Raw genomic sequence first — 20,319 nt, 5'->3', positions numbered from 1 at the left:
ACTGAGGGCTACCCACACCCCTGACACCAGGTAGGATGTCTTATTTGGAAGCAGATAACCAAGCAAGACAAGAGGAGACAACATTTGAAAGGCCGTCCTGGGCAGTGCCCAATGCACCGCAAGGACCACATCTTTCCTCTGACGTAGAACTTATCTCCATCTCGGAAAAAGCACCATGGGACACAGCACATGCCTTTATTATGCCCCAAATGGCACAACACACCTGGCACATCCATGTACACAAGGCAAGACTCCTGCGCTCAAGGTGATCTCTCCTTGGGAAGGATGTGGTGAGCCAAGAGGGCAAAGGAAATTCTACAGCTGCAGAGATATTAGCGGCACAAGGTCCAGCAGCCAAAGAACTTAGGAAAGGAGAAGAACTGAGCAAAGCAAATGACAGGAAGGGAAAGGCTGGAAGCAGCAGTTGGAGATGCCCGCACAGCTCCACTCGGCAGAGGGGGGTGACAATAATCAATCTTATAAAAACTTTGGCAAACCATTCTGTGTCATTAAGCAATTCCCCTGCCTGGCCTATTATTTACTATTGTTTATTATCATTACTACTAATCTTTAGGAACTTAATTTTGCAGACCTTAATTTTATTCCCACCGATTTTCCTCCCCTTGGTCTCTTTTACAGCAGCTTGTGCATATTCAATTTCATTGTAGATAACGAGAGCCATGCCTTTTAAGCGGTCAAACACCACCTGTAAGAACAAAAAAACAAAACAAAACCAAAATAAGAGCCTCATCCACAGGACAGAAACGTCAGTCCCAGCAAACAAATGTAACTAGGGGCAGGGAGAATAGATACGGTTACAACACCAAATTTAGAGGCATTTTCAGCCTTCCCCGCAACAAGGCATCTTGTAAGAGAGACAATAAAAAGGGGCAAAAGGGACTGCTCTAGATTGAGAATAAAGTGGCTTGAGGCATTGGTAGGCCTTTATTTTGTTTTTCTGTATTTTACTTATTTCCCTGCAGTTGCAAATTTTATGCCCAGAGAGTACAAATTCTGTTTAAAAAACAGAACAAAAACAAGTGTAAGAAACCACAGTTTCACTAAGGAGATAAATGTGTGCTGCTCGAGACACAATGCACCAGCAGGCTTTGTGGAAGTAATGCCAAGAGTTCAAAATCCCACCCACTCCCTGCAGAGATTATGCAGGAGGCATTCCTGGCTCAAGCTTGTCCAACCCCCTTCATGGTTCATTCATGCAGAGGTGCTACATGACTTTAAGATCAACCTCTGCTCCAGAGATTATAAGGCAGCTCAGTGCATGTACCTGAGATACCTGCAAGGGGGAAGAGGGGAGATTAAAGGCATTGGGGGAGGGGGGAGAAGTCAGTTGCCTCTGCATTTAGAATGGGAGCCATAAGACAACTTCTGCATCTAATGTGACTAATCTGAGCCCTGTCACTGAAGTGGGCCATGCATCCACAATTCTAGGGGGGTTCACAGTTTTGCAAAGGTGGGGAGGAGGAAGAGAAGGTGGGCAGACACACCAAGCACTCTCTGCATACGTTTGGCTTGCCTTAACATGCCATTTCCCCAACTGGAAAAAAAAGTTGGCGAGAGCTTTGGACCTCTCAGAAGGATAGGCTCAGCCCGGAGAGAGAGAGAAATAGAGAGACAGAAGCAGGTCTTCAGGGCGGAGTTTGAATGTAGGGTCAGAAAAGAGCAGGTGTATTGAGGAAGGAAGAGAGGAGACCTCTTCGTGCTGCAGAAAGCCTCCCACCTACCTTCACCACAGGACCATAGCGGCAGAAATGTCGCGTTAAATACTGATCCGTCACGTTTGTCGAAAGACCATCCAACCACATGCAGTTGGTGGGCATGCTCTTCCCAAAGCCCAGCTGGACACAAAAGGGCAAAACTTCCAGTCAGTCAAAGAATTCACAATTAAGCTCATTTAACAAGAGCAGGCCTAATTCTAAGCTAAGATCCATATAGCAGGGGTGAGCAAGTACGTACTAAGCCAGTTTTTGGGTTTTTAAAAGCCAGTTTTAATTAACATAAATTCCAGAAGCTTAAATGGACACAAAATGTGGTCCCTTCCTATGGCAAGTGAATCAAGTGCAACTTGCAGTCCGTACTGGACAGGCAGGACAAGGAGCTGGAGAGAAAACTGTGAATGGCCAAGGAAACAAATGCCACCTCCACACCCATTCAGTTTCCGGGTTCTGCACCAAGATGGTCAAACAACTTTGCCCATTCGTGCCATCTGGAGGGACTGAAAAATCCCAAAAAACAATCCGATCTCAACTACAAGCAAACAGAAAGGCCCTAAGAGGGACACAGGGCATCTTATCCATGCTTCACGGCTCAAGCTGACAAGAATCACTTAAAATCTCTGGAAACAAAAACAAAAAAAACCCCTCAAAGAGCAGTACTTCTAGGAGAAAATTTACCTTGAGCCGATTATTTCCGAGATATTCCCCATCCATCTTCTTGATCGCTTTACACACACTTGTAATATCACAGTACTGCAGGAATGCATACTGGGGAACCCCGTTCACTTTCTTGATGTCAATATCCTGGTGGGGAAGGAAAGCAATTCACACTGAAAGACAACTAGGCCACAGGGCACCAAGAGGACTGCTGGTCAAAGAGAATGCCCTGCTAAGGAGGAAGCAGGCTCATAGTTTTGCAGGTTGGCCTTCAGGGATGCAGCTGACTCCAGTTTAAAACAGTTGTTGGCAAGGTAAAGCTCAGCAACGTAAGTGGGAGTCTGCAACTGGTGGCCCTAGGTCAAGTATCCACTCACATCTGTGGACTCTCCTTTGCTTCCTAAACCAGCAAGGTCAGGTTGGGGTGTGGACACAAGTGACAGAAGCAGTTTCCCCTCCCCAGCTTCTTTTTCTAAAAGACAATACCCCAGAACCATTCAGTGTTCCTGTCCTATTTTTATGCTCTTAAAAATACTGCTCATGCAAAACCACAACAATCCACTCTTCCCTCCCTTCCTCATCTCACAGCTCATTCTAAGATGACGCACACAATAAAATCCAGATGAACAACAGCAACAATACTGTGATGCTGATTAGTTATCTGAATGCTGGCTGTGTGTGTGTGTGTGTGTGTGTGTGTGTGTGTGTGTGTGTCTTTAGCGACAGCTGAAATCTTAGCAGTGACTAAGATACTCTGGAAATATTTAAAACCTGTCCCAGAGAAATTATCTACCTGGGGATTTAATGGGCTTAGGCAGGCAGAAGGATAAACAACATTTTGGCCAGCCTTCACTCTGATGACTAGGAGCCGAGGCAGGCACAATGTTCTCTGAGTAGGACGAGTCATTCTCCCAAGCTAGAAATAGAAGCTGGACACTTTCTATTTTTGCAAAACAACACTCACTTCTGCCTTTGTGAGCAGGCAAGGAAGGAGACTCCAGCACCTTCAACAAGTCCAGGGACAAGAGCAAAAGATCCAGAGAAGATTTCCATTCCCAGAAGCCTTTGGCTCCAAACAAAGGTGGGGAAGCAAAGACTTGCCCAAAGAGGGGACTTCTCTAACACCAGCCAGTCTTTGTTCTAGTGACGTAGCAGCATAGCTTCCAACTTAGGGTGACTGACTTGCCGTGAGCAAGCAATTAAAGCAAAAACAAACAGCTACAACCCTAGGTGTCACTTTCCCATTAATGACGAGGCATCCACACAACAGTGGATCTGCAACATACCCTACTGCCACAGTCAGTGTGCGCAAATGACAGTCTCTTTTCTCCTGGATGTTTCCTGAGTTTGCACGCAGTGCTTTTCAGGGCGTGCAGGTGGGGGATTAAAAGGCCTGGCAACACTCAACCCAGGCAGCTCTTGGTCCTGCTTGCTAACACATTCTCCTTCCCCAATGCCAAACACACAGAAGTGGAAGCAGTTTCTGCTGAACCAGGCTTGCATTGTTCAGCCATGGACATGAGTTTAGCAAATGCCTAGTAAGCAAGTGAAAAGGCTCCACCTCTTCAAGACAAAGCAAGAAGAGCTGCGCCCTTCGGGAAGGGAAGTCCCAGGGCTGCACAGCTGCCCCCGGTGCTCTTCCTCCTTGGGCACTTATAGGTGGGAAGGGCCAGGCAAGCCTTCTAACCAGCTGCCTCAAGTGCCACCTCTTCTTGCAAGGGAGCACAGCAAAGGAGGCAGTATCTGACATATGTAGGGCGCAGAGCATTCAGCAGATCAAACGGGGTTGTTTTCAATGTAAGGATGTCAAGACATTGCTATCCAGGGATAGGGAAGCTGCCTTTTCCCCCTTCCAAATTTATTCTTTCTATATCATGGCTCAATAAGATCCAGTGATGCTTATCAGATTAATGGACCTTCACAGCTTATCTTTAATGAGCTGAAACATGCTTCTCTCTCAAATGAACTGATACAAACACACACACACTGTACATACCACTATCCCTCCAAAACGCTGGAAAATGTTGCGAAGGTCATGATAAGTGGTGGTTTTTTCTAGATTGCCGATGAACAGAGTTCTCGTTGCCTTGGGGTGGAATTCATCTATTCTTTCATCTAAAGGCCGAAATTCATTCTCGCTCTCTGTTTCTGGAGGCAGGTGATTAAAAAAAAGTTCTTTTAACATTCTGTGGTGTCTTCTCTCTTTAACATTCTGTAGTGCCTAAATCTCTCTAAAGTGCCATGTCAGGAGGGCTGAGCTTCATCCCACCCCATTTCAAATGATCATAGATCTAGTAATGCCAACAAATTAAAGGTCAAAGCAGTCTACCAACTCCTATTCCGTAAGCAGAAACTAAATTCAACAGACTAATCTGGAAGGAAAACTGAAACAAGAGCTCCCGCCCACTTCAATGAGATTTGTGAAGAGGTTCCTGGTGGATGGTCCCAATCCACCAAAAATGACCAGCTGGCTAATGTTTTTGTTAGGGCCAACTTAAGCATCGCTAAACTTGAAGAAGAGCCATAGCTCACTGGTAGAGCATCTGCTTTGAAAGCAGAATGCCCCATGTTCAATCTCCAACAGCTCCAAGTTTCCTGGAAGAGAATGAGTCTGTTTCAATATTTCCTATGTAAAGCAACAAGCAAGCTAGCTTTTTTCATGAATTTTCTCCATTCTGGAGAACTTAAAAAGCTCATGGCTTTGTTGTGCTTCAGTTAGGCCAAACTGTTGTTATTTGGATTTTCCTTTAAGGGGCCAGCACAAGGCTACCTGCCATTTTCAAGGGCCAGCAACAACCTCCTTACAACAACCTCCTTGCGCTCACCTGGCCCTATCCAAGCAGTCACTTCAATCTGCATGCCAAAGAAGAGTTTCCCTTTGGAAGCATTGAGCGCTTTCTCCTGATCCTCCTGTTGCCGGAAGAACACCAGTCCATATCGCTCTTCAGAGGCTCCGTGAATCTGCACAGATGTCACCTTCCCGTACTTCTTGAACTCGTGGAATAAACCATCTTTAAGGCTGGTGTCTACACCCCAAGAAGCAAAGCAGAAGATTCATGCTGATGGTTACAAAAGACACTGTAGCCTTTTTGGAAAACGCAACACAAAGGTTGCGGTTTGTACTCTTTGGTGTTGTGACTTTCTATTTCTAAATGTATAGTGTTACATACACACAGAACTGCCACCTGCAGAACAAGCTGCTTGGATTCACCCTTCTCCCAACCAAACATGCCACCTCTCCTCCCCAATTCCCCTCTTTCTGCTGTCAACCATTCCCTGCATAGAGCAATGTGTAGTCTGCACTTGGAGAAGCCTAGCAGAATCACCCTGGCCATAAGGGAACCTCAATACAGCCTCCACTGGCATTGCTCTGTTGCTTCTTGCCCTTTTCCAGGATGAGCGGAGCCAAAACTGCGCAAATTTGCTCAGTCCTCTTTTGTGCAAAACTGATAAAACTGTGCACAGAATTTTGATTTAAAGGCACATACACAACTGTGGTAGGAAAATTCCATGCAACTTAGGTTGATGAACCAGACTGCTTTAAAAAACCCTCTTTCAAAATTAATGCTGCCCCATTTGCAATATGACATATTTCCCACCAGCATTCATGTCAGCGGTAGCCTACCAATGCAGTTCAAAGCTCATTATACAGAGCTTGCGTTTTCCAGTGGCATATTATGGGCAGTCACAATATCGCTTTGGTTTAACATCAATTATAGGTGATGCTGCTGGCGCCTCTTTAGATCTTACCTGTGGAGCGCACTGGAAGATTCTGAACCTTAATCCCAAAACTTTTGCGGGGCTCATCTTTTTCCAGAGATGGAAGCAACTGGGAGGTGGGTGCTGGAACTGCCGTGGATTGAACTGAACGGGCCGGAGACTCGTCACTTGAGCTGCTGCTGGAGTCACTACTGTGGAAGTAAAAAGGGAATGGAAAATTCAGCATAGGGAGGCTGTCAGGTCATTGCGTTGAAACAAAAAGGTGCCCAAGGCCAAATTATTTTACCCATCAGCAGAAAAGCAGCATATACATTTGGGGACAGCATGAGGGTGCCAAAGTCTTCCCTGAGGAATAATAGGGTGTGGGAGATTGTTTGCTTTTTGTACATGGGAAAAACTCAAGTGTCTTGTCCCAGGGCAATTAGAAATCTGAGATCTCTTTTCAGTCCTAAGCGGGGTTTAAATTAACAAAATAATTATGAAACTATTCTGTGATTAAGGAACCCAATACAGTCAAATAACTGGGGAGTTATATAGACTCTTTTTTAAGTTTATTGTAAATCTGGGCATACTGGCTGCAAGTTAAGATTCCCAGGTCTCAATTCACACGTTTCCTGAACAAAAGTGAATTTTTAATTTTTATAAGAATACATTAAATCCAAAAACTAGTCATTCACGTCTTTCACACTATATACAGGTAGCCAAACGTTTACACAAGTTCAATATGTGTGCAACTGTGTATATGCACATCATGCCAAACCCGGAAGTGACCCAGAAACACCTTAAAGACATCACTGAAACAGAAAAGAAAACAAATAAAGAAATAGAGATATAGCGGGAAAAGTGATTAAGTGAAGGGAAGCGTGTTGTAAATAGTAGGAAGGAAACCTTTTTATTCATGTTTTTTCTACTTTCATTTTTGCTGATTCATGTGTTCTTTTTACTTTTATTTTTCCATTTCTTTTTTTCCCTTATTTTTTTCTTCTTTCATTTTCCCTTATGTAACTTAATTATTATGATTTTGTATCTATTAGTTGTATTATGTTGGATGATTGGATTTGAAATATTTATGATTTATATGATTTATTTGATTTAATTAATCTTTATGTTCGAATGAGTGGATTTGATATGTATGAGTTATATGATTTAATGATTTTGTAAACCTTTTAAAGACCAATAAAGTATATTTTTAAAACTTAAAAAAAAAAGACATCACTGAAACATCACTAAAAAGGCGGAATGGAGGCAGGGGAGGTCAGAACGAGGCAGGGCAGAGCAGAGCTGAGCAGGGGCGGAATGGGTTTTTTCAATGGGTCAATTGTACTCAATTTTCACTGACAAGCTCATAATTAGGAAATTAATGTTCTGCTTTTTCTGTTCATATACAAGGGCACAAAGCAAAATGACTCACCTGAAGAAAAGGGCCACAAATCAACAAAAAGTTAGATGGCAACTAAACAAAAGTAATGGTTCTCAATAAATTGGTCCCAGGGGTGCGGAATAAGTTGCACACCCTTTTGGACATAAGCTTAAAGCCCCAATCAAGTGAAAATGAAAAGGAAGCAAAAATTAAACAAAAATCTTCACAAAGCCAAGGGACTCTACTTATCTTGGAACAACTTCCTCCTCACAGTGTCACGTGAATGGGCTTATGGCTTGCTGACTCCGCTGATGCTAATTGTTAATTATGGGGACACCTTGACAATGATCGGCTGATTGGTGCAATGGCTAGGACAGTTCAGAGTAGCTCACAGTCCACCTTCCATGAGGAAAAGGGTGTTGGTTAGTTGTGATTAAAACATTGCAGGGTTGTGGTTGAAAATTTTGATGGCCCTGAGAGGAGGTAGAGAAGCTAATGGACAGGGAGCCCTGAGGATAAGAAAGCTATATGAAGGTGCATAGTGGGAAAACAAAAATACAGTGGAACCTCGGTTTATGAACACCTCGGTTTACGAATTTTCGGTTTACGAATGCCGTGGACCCATCTGGAACGGATTAATTCACTTTCCATTACTTTCAATGGGAAAGTTCGCTTCAGTTTATGAACAGACTTCCGGAACCAATTACACCCATGCTTCAGGTTAAGTACGCTTCAGGTTCAGTACTCCGTGGACCCGTCTGGAACAGATTAATCCACTTTCCATTACTTTCAATGGGAAAGTTCACTTCAGTTTATGAACACTTCAGTTTAAGTACTCTGCGGACCGTCTGGAACAGATTAATCCACTTTCCATTACTTTCAATGGGAAAGTTCACTTCAGTTTATGAACACTTCAGTTTATGAACAGACTTCCAGAACCAATTGTGTTCATAAACCGAGGTACCACTGTATTAAAATTGTGTTTTTAAAATGCCAATTCAGATGTATGTGTTGGTTTTGTTTTTTGATTAAAATATTGTAAGTTGCTTTGAGTTCCCATGTCAAAAAAGTGACTAGTACATTTAATAAGTAAGGAGAAGGAAGACCCTGAAGGTAGAGTAGGAGAGGGGGAATTAAGGCATGAAAGGGCAACAAGGAGAAATTTCACAGTGCTTAAGACAAGTAGAATTTTATGTGGGAGGTGGAAGAAAAACTAGGGAGAATGATCTAGAACAGTGGTTTCCAAACTTCACCCACAGTCCACCTGAAAACTGCTGAGTGTCATGGAGGACCACTTAATGGGATTTCTGCCTGTTGTTTAGCAACTGTACCATACTATGCCTTACAATTTTATGGAATTCAAACTGTAATAAAATACAAAATATAAGAAACAAAAGAAGCAACAGAAATATAATTAAAATCAATATTAATATTTAATGTGATCGGTGTGCCGTCTTCAGCTACAAATCATGGCATGGATCACCTGAATGAAGTGTGAATGGTCTGTGGACTGCAGTTTGGGAACCCGATCTAGAAACACGGTAGAGAAAAGAGAGGGAACAAAGTAGACAGTGGTCTGAGGAAGTAATGGGTGGTAGGGATATGGGAGTTGGAAAAGGAGGGTTAGAGATAGGAGGGTCTGGGCACTTTACACGGGAATAAAGGGAGCAGCCAAGGGGGCATATGGTTGCTTTGCCTATACCAGTGATGGGCAACCTTTTGAGCTTGGTGTGTCAAAATTCGTCAAAAAATGAGCAGAACTCAGGTGGTGTGTCACTTTGAGAAAAAAACCATAATTTCGTGATTTTTATAGTTTAAATAACAAAAATGTATAATTGTTTCCCCTTTTTAAAAAAAGGAAAAAGAAGAGGGGGAAAATATTTTTAAAAAATTTTTAAAAATATTTTAAAAGGGAAAAAAATAAGGCAAAACCCAGGGGTCTTTCCCAGTGGGACTCTGGGCTCAAGCCTTCCTCCAACGGGTGCGCTGGGAAGGTGGGCTCAGGTTGGGCTTGTGCCTCCTCGTGGCCCTCTTCAGCCCACCTCTCCCCTCACTCGGCTATGCTTGCGCGGTGGCGGGGCAACAGGGAAGGGTTTTCAGCTTACTTGGGTGTCTCTTCTCTCTTCCCGGGATGGCGGCGAGGTGGCGGCGGTGGCAGCAGCGAGGTCGGGGTCGGGGTTCTTCTCCCTCCCCCAAGGGCCCCCTCCTCTCCCTTGAGGCGGGGGCGACGGGGATGGCAACGGAGCAAGAGGACCCATGTTCTCCTTTGCCTTGTTTTTCCTTCTTTTCTCCCTCCTTTCTGCGGGGGCGGTGGCAGTGGCAGCGGGGCCGGGGCTTCCTTTTTCCTCCTCCGGCCTCTGGAGTGCCTCAAGGCAATCCGTCAGGTTCTTGGGGTGGGGGTGGGGTCCAGCAGCTCCCCAGTTGCTGCACTGGTGGCCCCCAGTGTCCAGGCAGTGGCAGCAGCAGTTTCGGAGGCTCGGGAGCCCATCCGGCAGCTCCTGCAGCGCTGGTCACTTGCAGGAGCTCCGCAACTCCATGCCGACCACCATCTTACCTTGCCAGAAGTCCACAAGGACCCCAGAGATGCGTCACCTACGGCATTCCGCCGCTGGCCGGAAGTGAGGTCTCGGCATGCGGCCGCGTGTCACCGAAAATGGCTATGTGTGTCAGTGCTGACACACGTGTCATAGGTTCGCCATCACTGGCCTATACAGAGACATTTCATCAGATATGACCTCTGCTATAACTGCAGCACTGTGAGACTGGCAAGCAGCGGGACAGCGACACAAAGACTAAGCAGCAGCAGAGGTGGTATGGCTGAATTTCAAACATTAATTTTAAATTACTAGCCAAGTTTCGGTTCAGGTGCCCTGTTAACTGATTCTGCTAAGCACAATTATTTGGTAGTACAGTGCAACTTAAAACTGGGTTGGGATACCTATCAATGGCATGAAAATTATGGTTTTATGTACAAAAGGATGGCATCTGGAGATTCAACTCATTAATGACAGATTATTGTCTTGAGAGAAAGGAATGTCCTGGAAGATCCCATTCCTTTCCAATGGATGACTCATTTCAAGAGTAAGGTGTATATCCACCACTCTAGTAGCATCACTGAGCCATGATCATGTCTCTGCCAAAGGTAGGGAGTTCAGGTTGAATGCTTCGGGCATAATAGAATGAGGCCAATAAACTAGCTCCAGTTAGGAAGTAGAATGCAAGATTGCACATATTCCAAGGGTCTAGACCCTCATTCACCTTACATTCAGTGTTCAAAAGACACTGCTGTGCACCATGCTGTGCACCAGCCAGTCGGCCAGCTGATCTGTAGAGATGCCTTGTCGCTGTTTTATTCTGGATTGCTTTGTTTCTGGCTTTAATGTAACCCACTTTGAGATTTTTTCTTTGAAATACAAAGTGGTGGTTGTTGTTGTTTAGTCGTGTCTTCCACTGCCTCCCACAGTTTGGTCAAACTCATGTTTGTAGCTTCGAGAACACTGTCCAACCATCTCGTCCTCTGTCGTCCCCTTCTCCTTGTGCCCTCAATCTTTCCCAGCATCAGGGTCCTTTCCAGGAAGCCTTCTCTTCTCATGAGGTGGCCAAAGTATTGGAGCCTCAGCTTCAGGATCTGTCCTTCCAGTGAGCACTCAGGGCTGATTTCCTTCAGAATGGATCTTCTTGCAGTCCATGGGACTCTCAAGAGTCTCCTCCAGCACCATAATTCAAAAGCATCAATTCTTCAGTGATCACCCTTCTTTATGGTCCAGCTCTCACTTCCATACATCACTACTGGGAAAACCATAGCTTTAACTATACGGACCTTTGTCGGCAAGGTGATGTCTCTGCTTTTTAAGATGCTGTCTAGGTTTGTCATTGCTTTTCTCCCAAGAAGCAGGCGTCTTTTAATTTCGTGACTGCTGTCACCATCTGCAGTGATCATGGATCCCAAGAAAATAAAATCTCTCACTACCTCCATTTCGTCCCCTTCTATTTGCCAGGAGGTGACGGGACCAGTGGTCATGATCTTGTTTTTTTTGATGTTGAGCATCAGACCATATTTTGCGCTCTCCTCTTGCACCCTCATTATAAGGTTCTTTAATTCCTCCTCACTTTCTGCCATCAAGGTTGTGTCATCAGCATATCAGAGGTTGTTATTTCTTCCGGCAATCTTAATTCCGGTTTGGGATTCATCCAGTACAGCCTTTTGCATGATGAATTCTGCATATAAGTTAAATAAGCAGGGAGACAATATACAGCCTTGTCGTACTCCTTTCCCAATTTTGAACCAATCAGTTATTCCATATCCAGTTCTAACTGTAGCTTCTTGTCCCACACAGAGATTTCTCAGAAGACAGATGAGGTGATCAGACACTCCCATTTCATTAAGAGCTTGCCATAGTTTGCTGTGGTCGACACAATCAAAGGCTTTTGCATAGTCAATGAAGCAGAAGTAGACGTTTTTCTGGAACTCTCTAGCTTTCTCCATAATCCAGCGCATGTTTGCAATTTGGTCTCTGGTTCCTCTGCCCCTTCGAAATCCAGCTTGCACTTCTGGGAGTTCTCGGTCCACATACTGCTTAAGCCTGCCTTGTGAAATTTTAAGCATAACCTTGCTAGCATGTGAAATGAGTGCAATTGTGCGGTAGTTGGAGCATTCTTTGGCACTGCCCTTCTTTGGGATTGGGATGTAGACTGATCTTCTCCAATCCTCTGGCCACTGCTGAGTTTTCCAAACTTGCTAGCATATTGAGTGTAGCACCTTGACAGCATCATCTTTTAAAATTTTAAATAGTTCAGCTGGAATATCATCACTTCCACTGGCCTTGTTATTTGCAGTGCTTTCTAAGGCCCATTTGACTTCACTCTCCAGGATGTCTGGTTCAAGGTCAGCAACCACACTACCTGGGGTGTACGAAACCTCCATATCTTTCTGGTATAATTCCTCTGTGTATTCTTGCCACCTCTTCTTGATGTCTTCTGCTTCTGTTAGGTTCTTTCCAATTTTGTCCTTTATTATGGTAATCTTTGTACAAAATGTTCCTTTCATATCTCCAATTTTCTTGAATGAATCTCTGGTTTTTCCCATTCTGTTGTTATCCTCTATTTTTTGCATTGCTCATTTAAGAAGGTCCTCTTGTCTCTCCTTGCTATTTTTTTTTTTTGGAAATCTGCATTCAATATCCTGTATCTTTCACTATCTCCCTCAAATTTTGCTTGCCTTCTCTCCCCCGCTATTTGTAAGGCCTCATTGGACAGCCACTTTGTTTTCTTGGATTTCCTTTTCATTGGGATGGTTTTCGTTGCTGCCTCCTGCATAATGTTACGAGCCTCCATCCATCTTCAGGCACTCTGCCCACCAAATCTAAATCCTTAAACCTGTTCCTCACTTCCACTGTGTATTCATAAGGGATTTGATTTAGATTGTGTCTTACTGGCCCAGTGGATTTTCCTACTTTCTTCAGTTTAAGCTGGAATTTTGCTATAAGAAGCTGGTGATCTGAGCCACAGTCAGCTCAGGTCTTGTTTTTGCTGACTGTAGAGCTTCTCCATCTTTGGCTGCTGAGAATATAATCAATCTGATTTCGATGCTGCCCATCTGGTGATGTCCATGCGTAGAGTTGTCTCTTGTGTTGTTGGAAAAGAGTGTTTGTGATGACCAGCTTGTTCTCTTGACAGAACTCTATTAGCCTTTGCCCTGCTTCGTTTTGAACTCCAAGGCCAAACTTGCCAGTTGTACCTTCTATCTCTTGATTCCAAAGTGGTATAGAAGTGAAATTAACAACAACAACAACAACAACAACAACAACAACAACAACAAACAACAACAAACAACAACAACAACAAATTCCATTTAGGAAAAGAAATGTGACAGTGTTTCTAACACTGGCTTTACACAGCACTTCCTTATTAAGCTTTTTGAAATTGGCCTTCTTAAAGTCCAGTGCATGTCCAACTACACTCACTTTTCCCTTGCCTGTGTATAATGAAACCCAGGAGGATATAATCATTTCTTCCCAAGGTTCCCTGTGCTTTCACTATTTTCCTTCCTGTTGGTGAGCACCAGGTCTAAGAGAGATGACCTGTTTCTGGGAAACAAAATTGTCAGTGAGGCAACTGAGGAATTTATTGCACCTTTCATTCTTCGCAGAGTTTGAGTTCCAATAGATATTGGGGTAATTGAAGTCTGCCATGACTACTATATCTCTCTACCTTTTGAATGCTTGGTAATCTGCTCTAGGAAGGAATCATCCAAGTCCTCAATCTGGCTTGGAGCAGACACCCACAATAAGGTCACTGCTGTTTTCCTCTCCTACAATTTTTACTCATATACTTTCAATCTGCCTTCCATGCTCCAGGTCATGGATTTCTTCACAAGCATACACATCCTTTACATATGATGCTACTCCTGCTCCTTTCCTGTTTGTTCTATTTCATTTAGAAACTTTCTACATTCCAGTCATGAGTCTCATCTCACCAGCTTTCAGTAATGTCTATTAGGTCATGTTTGCCATCCTGTATTAAGAGTTCGTTTTTCTTGCTTGTTTTCCATACTCTGGGCATTGCAGAGACAACTGAAACCAGGAATCATTCATCCTCACACTCTGTCTCCCTCCATTGGGAGTCACCACTCATCTCTCCTCTGGGGACTGCAGGAATCATTCTGTACACTATCTTCCACTTGGTGTGTTCTGAGGCCTGTAACCACTGTACTTGCTCCTCTGGCCAAGAACTGGTGTCCAAGGTGAGGACATGGAACTGATTTTGTAGTTCCAGAGACACTGCTTTGCTCCTGACAGTCCTTGCTTTTTAGTGTCACGCTCCAATCTCCTGCATCATTTCCCCTCCTACCACTAGATGGCAATGCTCCTCTGTTCTCACTGTCTGTGTGTTTTGAATTTAAAAATCACCTGCCACTGGCACCTTTCTCTTGCCAGATTTTCCCCATGCGCCATAAACTGCTTAGGATTTGTTACTCAGGATTTCAAAATAAAGTGGATAAATTAAACTCTTGAATACCATACTTTCTAGCTGGTCAAACATTTGTTCCACCGACTGCTTTGATCCTGCAAATCTGCTCTGGCTGCTGGAAGGGATCAGAGGGGTGGGAAGTGTTCTGGTGGGGGGCTCTCTCAAGGTAGCGTTGCCATACATCTGGATTTTCCTGGGCATGTCTGGGATTCCAATGCCGGAATTAGTGTCGGGGGGGGGGATTTCAGACAATCACCTCAATGTCTAAAGTGGATAAATTAAACTCTTGAATACCATACTTTCTAGCTGGTCAAACATTTGTTCCACCGACTGCTTTGATCCTGCAAATCTGCTCTGGCTGCTGGAAGGGATCAGAGGGGTGGGAAGTGTTCTGGTGGGGGGCTCTCTCAAGGTAGCGTTGCCATACATCTGGATTTTCCTGGGCATGTCTGGGATTCCAATGCCGGAATTAGTGTCGGGGGGGGGATTTCAGACAATCACCTCAATGTCCGGATTTTGTAAATTTCCCCCCAAAAGGCTTAACAATATTCTCCCCCCCCCAAAAAAGAGCTTATCTCAAGGGGACTTCTCACCCTCCCTGTATTCTAGTTTTCTGGTTCGTTTTTTTTATTCTCTTGTTTGGTTTGAATTTAGTTCATTGTATTATTTTGTGGTTTAATCTTGTAAACCTTCATGATAGGGGAAAACAATTTCCTGGTAGCCATGCAACACATCAAGAGAAGTACTGTACAAATAAAAAACATAGATGGTGAGCATCTTGTGATGAGACTGGCTTCTTCTGTGAGACATGCGTGTACCATCCACAAACAGTTTTTTTCTACAGCATTAACTTTTTTTCCAGTTGCAGTCAGATTCAATTAGATTGATGGACATTATCATTTCCTTTAATTGCGTCACAGTCCTAAAAATACAGATATCGCTTTGTCCTGGGCCAGACATCATCTAGATTTGATTATCTAGGTACAGTTCTCAGACTTGGATCATTTTTTCCTAACAGAAATTTGTTCAGACATTGTTTTGTTATCAGAGCTTAAGGGAGAACCCTAATTTATAAACGGATTACATATTATTTTGATTAAATATTGAAGGTGCCCTTTTCCAGTAGGAATAACTGGAGAGGTTTCCTTAGCCTGGTGCTTTCAGTGGGGAGTGCCAGCGTCTTCTGTTAACAGGTTGCAGTGTCTCCTAGCTTCCCTTTTCAGAGAACAGCAGCAAAAGCGGTCTCTGTTCTGAAATCAGTTTGAAGAAATGTTCATAGTCTGGCTCCTCAAAACAGCACACATGCGCGAGAAAGACACACAGAAACACACACAGAGAGAGGGGGGGGGAGAAGGCAAGTTGTGAGAGGCTTGCAGGCATCCTATTACGGCTGAATTATTTGCGTAATCTTTCATCTTCTGTGCTGTCACAGGATGAAAATAACGAACTACTGCACTGCGTGTCAACACACACCCCTTACACAAAGCTAAGCTGTGCCTTATTTGCTACCCGAATAGAATGCCTAGTAAATATTTATGAGAAAAAAAAGATATAAAAATTGAGTGATTGGTGTAGAGGTAAGAGTATGTAGAACCTGGTAATTTGCCATCAGTGTGGAATCTGATTCCTTGTGTACTGTAATTGAAAGACTTCCTGGAAGTGCCCTTTTAGAGGGTGCCCTATGTCCTGTTGCAGGAGCATGAAGGCAGCTAACGATTCAGATTTGTTCAGTTGATTCTCAGTCAGTTGGCAAAATGCTCCCCATCAGTTAACATGAGAGTGCCAAAGACATTTATCTTGAAGATGAGGGTGTTTCTCAGCAGCCATTTTTCATTCCTTTTTACCGATTACACATACAAAATTACAAAGCTACTTTTCTCATTCTAACTATCATCAAACAATACAGTGTAAATATAAAATACAGAACTCTTATTCCAGCTGATTACTATTCAGTCCTGGCTACTCTGGGCCCAAAATCAGGTAAACAGACCCTGTTTGATTAGATCTTCTCAGTGTTAGAAACTCAGATATATAAGCTAATTGCCAAACGTCATCTTAAATCTAGGTTACAGTCACCACAACAGTATGTCTAGGCATCATTCTCACTCCGCCCCGCCCCCCCGTGAAACTTGTTGTTGTTAATTTCTTTTCAATTCCGCTCAATGTTTTAAAGAAACAATCTTAAAGCAGTTTGCAATACATTAAAACATCGAATCAAACAATCCAGAATAAAACCAGTTCAAGCTTCAAGGGAAATATTTCAGATCCTTCTCTAAGTGACATATTGCTTTCCCCATATTTATTTACCTACTTAAATTATATCGCTGCCCCATAGCAGAAGTATTCTAGAAAGCCAGTGTGATGTAGTGGTTAGATTAGGACATGGGAGATCAGGGTTCAAATCCCCAGTCATGAAGCTCACTGGGTGACCTTGGGCCAGTCAGAGCCTCTTAACTACCTCCCAGGGTCGTTGTAGGGATTAACTGAGGAGGGGAGTGAACCATGTACTCCTTGGGAAAAAGGCAGGATATAAATGCAGTACATAAGCTCTTCTGCTTACCTCCTTAAGAAAGTTATGGCTATTTGACAGTGAAATGGCCTCCACTGGAAGATGGTGGACACTCCTCCACTGGAGGTCGAATGGATCTGTCATGGATGCTTTAGTTGAGATTCCTGCATGGCAGGGGTATGATCTAGGGGCTCCTCGGGGTGCTTTCTAATAAATGATTATATGATTCTAAGTGCTGTGAGCTGGTGATTACAGGCAAAGTAACCTTACATTCACTTATCACATTACTGTTTTCCACTGTTTTCCCCCCTGAGATGTCTCACCCCACCAATATGTCCACTCTGGTGTGCAAGTCAAGAGTCATTTCCAGAAGAACTTGAGGATTACATACCACAGTAACGAAGAAGATGGGCACTGCCAAATGCAGGTTCTTTCCTTGCATGGGAAAGTATCATTACTTAATTAAAAAAACGGATTTATACCCAGTCCACCCCTCTGACCCAAATGATACAAAGAACCATGCAACTGCTCTTCCATCCCACTGGGGCTTTGGACTATGGTTTCTCAAAGGTCTGTAACCCCATGTCTTTCATGGTAACATGCCCCTTTTTAAAAGAAAAAAGAAAAACTATACTTGCTTAGTTTCAGCATTTGGTTCTCTCAGTCCATCAACTCCACAGGGGAAACTGCTTTCAAACTAAGGGGACTTACAAAAGCATTATGGGATATGGCATGGGATGGGGAGGCTTGTCTCATGGGCTAATTGAAGACCAGTGTGGTGTAGCTGGCAGGTGTCCAATGTATTTATGTTAAACCTTGGTCTTCAGTTCCATTCAAACATGACCCTGACTTCGTGGCCTTGGGCTAGTAATTGCTGTAAATAACCTACCTCAGAAGACTGCTGTTAGAAATAACAGCATATGTGCCCCATATCTCTGTTTGCAGACCCTCCTACAGGTCAATCACAACCCCCCCCCCAAAAAAATATCTATCCAAATTAGGTTTGCCTAAAGTAGCACTTCAGATCTGGGGATCTGCATCAGAGAAGAGGACACTGGCAGAGGTGTGTCACAATGCCCTGTACCATTTCAGATGGCAGCCATTGTGGGGAGGAGGCGCTTTTGACCATTCCCTGCATGCAGAAAAATAGCTCATCAGGGACCTGCTAATCTACCAAGTGATGCTGAAGTTCTAAATCAGCATGTTATTTCCAGGAATAAAGAACTGGGCAAAGGGGTTTGAACAGGAGGAGCCAACCTGGCGCCCTCCAGAGGCTGTCAGACTACAACTCCCATCAGCCCCAGCCAGCAGGACAAATGGCCAGGGCTGATGGGAGCTGGAGTCCAACAAGATGGGGAATTCACCATGCCAGCCACCTCTGGGGTGGAGGAAAAAGAAAGTCCATAACTGCCATGCTGAATGAAGAGCAAGGAGCCCATCTGTCATGGATGCTTTCATTTAGATTCCTGCATTGCAGGGGGTTGGACTAGATGACCCTCAGGGTCCCTTCCAACTCTACAATTCTATGATTCTATGATAAGGGACTATTTATTCCAGGCCTCCAGGCAACCAACCAAGGGTAACTTTTTAAAACTTAAAACTGATCTCTCCCTCAACTCTGCATGCCCCCTGCAACACGCCTCCCCAGGCTTCCCCTGGCCTGGTCCACAAACAACTAACACCAGCAAGTGTCCTGGGAATTTGGGATTTATCCTCCAATATTCTTTTCTCACTCTCAGGAGTATGTGAAGTAAGGCTAATGATTTGCTGCTTCCAAATCTTGAGCTGATAGAACCTGCCATATGTTGTGCCATGGACTGCACTTTTTCAGGCTAGGTGACACACACAAAACAGAGTTAAAGCTGCTGAAGAGTTAAGTTAGCTTTAGCTCCTTGGTCATACACCTCTGTTTAGCAACATCTGCAAAACTAAAGCATTACCCTTTGAGTACAAGTCAATTGACTCAAACAGCCTCTGAACCTAATAGCTTAGTAAACATGCCAAGAGCACAGGTACCTGAGGTGACCTAATTTTCTATTAGTGCTGATCTATTACTGTTGAAAAGGAAAGTGCGAAGATGCTCTCTAGGAAGTTCAGATGTAAAAATAAGACAGAACTGAGAATAAAACACTCACTTAAACACATGACACATTAAAAGCAACTGTGCTTGCAGGCAAGAGAACACTTTTAAAAACTGCAAACTGAGCTGCAGAAGAAAGCACTCCACAATACACAGTTTTACCGTAATACCACACTTTATAACAGCAGGTTAATAGCTGATCAGTTAACTAAATGGGAGGGGACACAGAGGGAAGCATGGAATGGAACGGTCCTCCGAAGTCAAGACCAACCACACCACAGAGCTTGTTCGAGATTGGGGGGGGAGAAACAATCTGTAGACACCCACACACCCACACACACACACATTTGTGCAGTCAACCTTTCCACAACACCCTGGGGTCCATACAAGGTGCCAAACATTCAGTATGAGGTTAAATACGTTCTTTCGTTCATTCCATAAATTTTATTTACTGCTTGATTTCAGGGGGGTGGAACTGAAAGTGGTACACAAACCAAGCAGTGTGTTTTCTCCAAGCTGACATACAGGATGGGATATCCCTCCTAAGCCTCTCACTTTTCATGTTCAAGTAAAGCAAACTATTAGGCTTGAGTTGCAGAGAGGAACTGAGAGAATATTCTATGTTCTGTGGAAGGCTCAAATTGAGGCCTGGGTGGGGGGTGGCTGTAGAGATGTGAAGGCCCAGAAAAAACCCGGGAAAATTGGGGGGGGGGGACAACGACCAGGTTTTTTCCTGAAGCCTTTTTTGTTTTTTCCAAAAAATTGGAAAAATTTTAATCCTGTAAAACACTCTTTAAAAAGTGAAATAAACTAATTTAAGCATATACAGTGGTACCTCGACTTACGAAGGCGATCCATTCCGCGGCACTCTTCGTAAGTCGAATCCTTCGTAAGTCAAAGTGTCCATTTTGCGCTTTGTACAGAGATAGAACGCGCGCGCAGCGAAAATACTTCCGGGTTTGCCGACTTTGGAAGTCGAAACCTTCGGAAGTCGAAGCATTCGTAAGTCGAGGTACCACTGTAGTAGTAGCTAAAGTGGTTAACAGATCACACACATCAGTGTGAGGAAATACATACGGTCTCATGGGCAAAACATGGGAGGTGGAGTAAGCATGTTGCATAGCAAACAGTGATGAATGAAAAGTTAAATTTCAGTTCCTGTTTGGATACACTATATTTTTAATATGCTAGTTGTGATAATTTTATGCCCATTAAAATTATCCATAGTTATATTTTATGTTTCTAAGTAACAGAATGACTTTCAATCTGGAAAAGAAAAAAGAAGTGCTAA

At 43.7% G+C, this 20,319-nt stretch overlaps 1 protein-coding gene across 6 annotated transcripts in view; it reads right to left on the bottom strand.

Moving 5' to 3' along the window:
- Positions 1-20,319, bottom strand: part of SPEN (spen family transcriptional repressor) — a 71,680-nt gene that overhangs the window by 16,608 nt on the left and 34,753 nt on the right. For 3 of the 6 annotated variants that reach the window (XM_035120375.2, XM_035120378.2, XM_035120380.2), the window contains 6 exons: positions 6,141-6,301; positions 5,216-5,416; positions 4,387-4,538; positions 2,412-2,537; positions 1,743-1,856; positions 593-706 (listed from right to left, as the gene is read on the bottom strand). In XM_035120375.2, coding sequence (XP_034976266.2) covers positions 593-706; positions 1,743-1,856; positions 2,412-2,537; positions 4,387-4,538; positions 5,216-5,416; positions 6,141-6,301 — 868 coding nt within the window. The remainder of the gene's footprint in view (positions 1-592; positions 707-1,742; positions 1,857-2,411; positions 2,538-4,386; positions 4,539-5,215; positions 5,417-6,140; positions 6,302-20,319) is intronic. The other 3 variants (XM_035120376.2, XM_035120377.2, XM_035120379.2) reach the window with 3 other exon arrangements.

The sequence above is a fragment of the Zootoca vivipara genome, chromosome 6 (assembly GCF_963506605.1).
Source record: "Zootoca vivipara chromosome 6, rZooViv1.1, whole genome shotgun sequence".
NCBI classification, from domain to species: Eukaryota; Metazoa; Chordata; class Lepidosauria; order Squamata; family Lacertidae; genus Zootoca; species Zootoca vivipara.
Note: the sequence above shows the minus strand (reverse complement) of the source record. Positions and strands in the feature narration are given on the sequence as shown.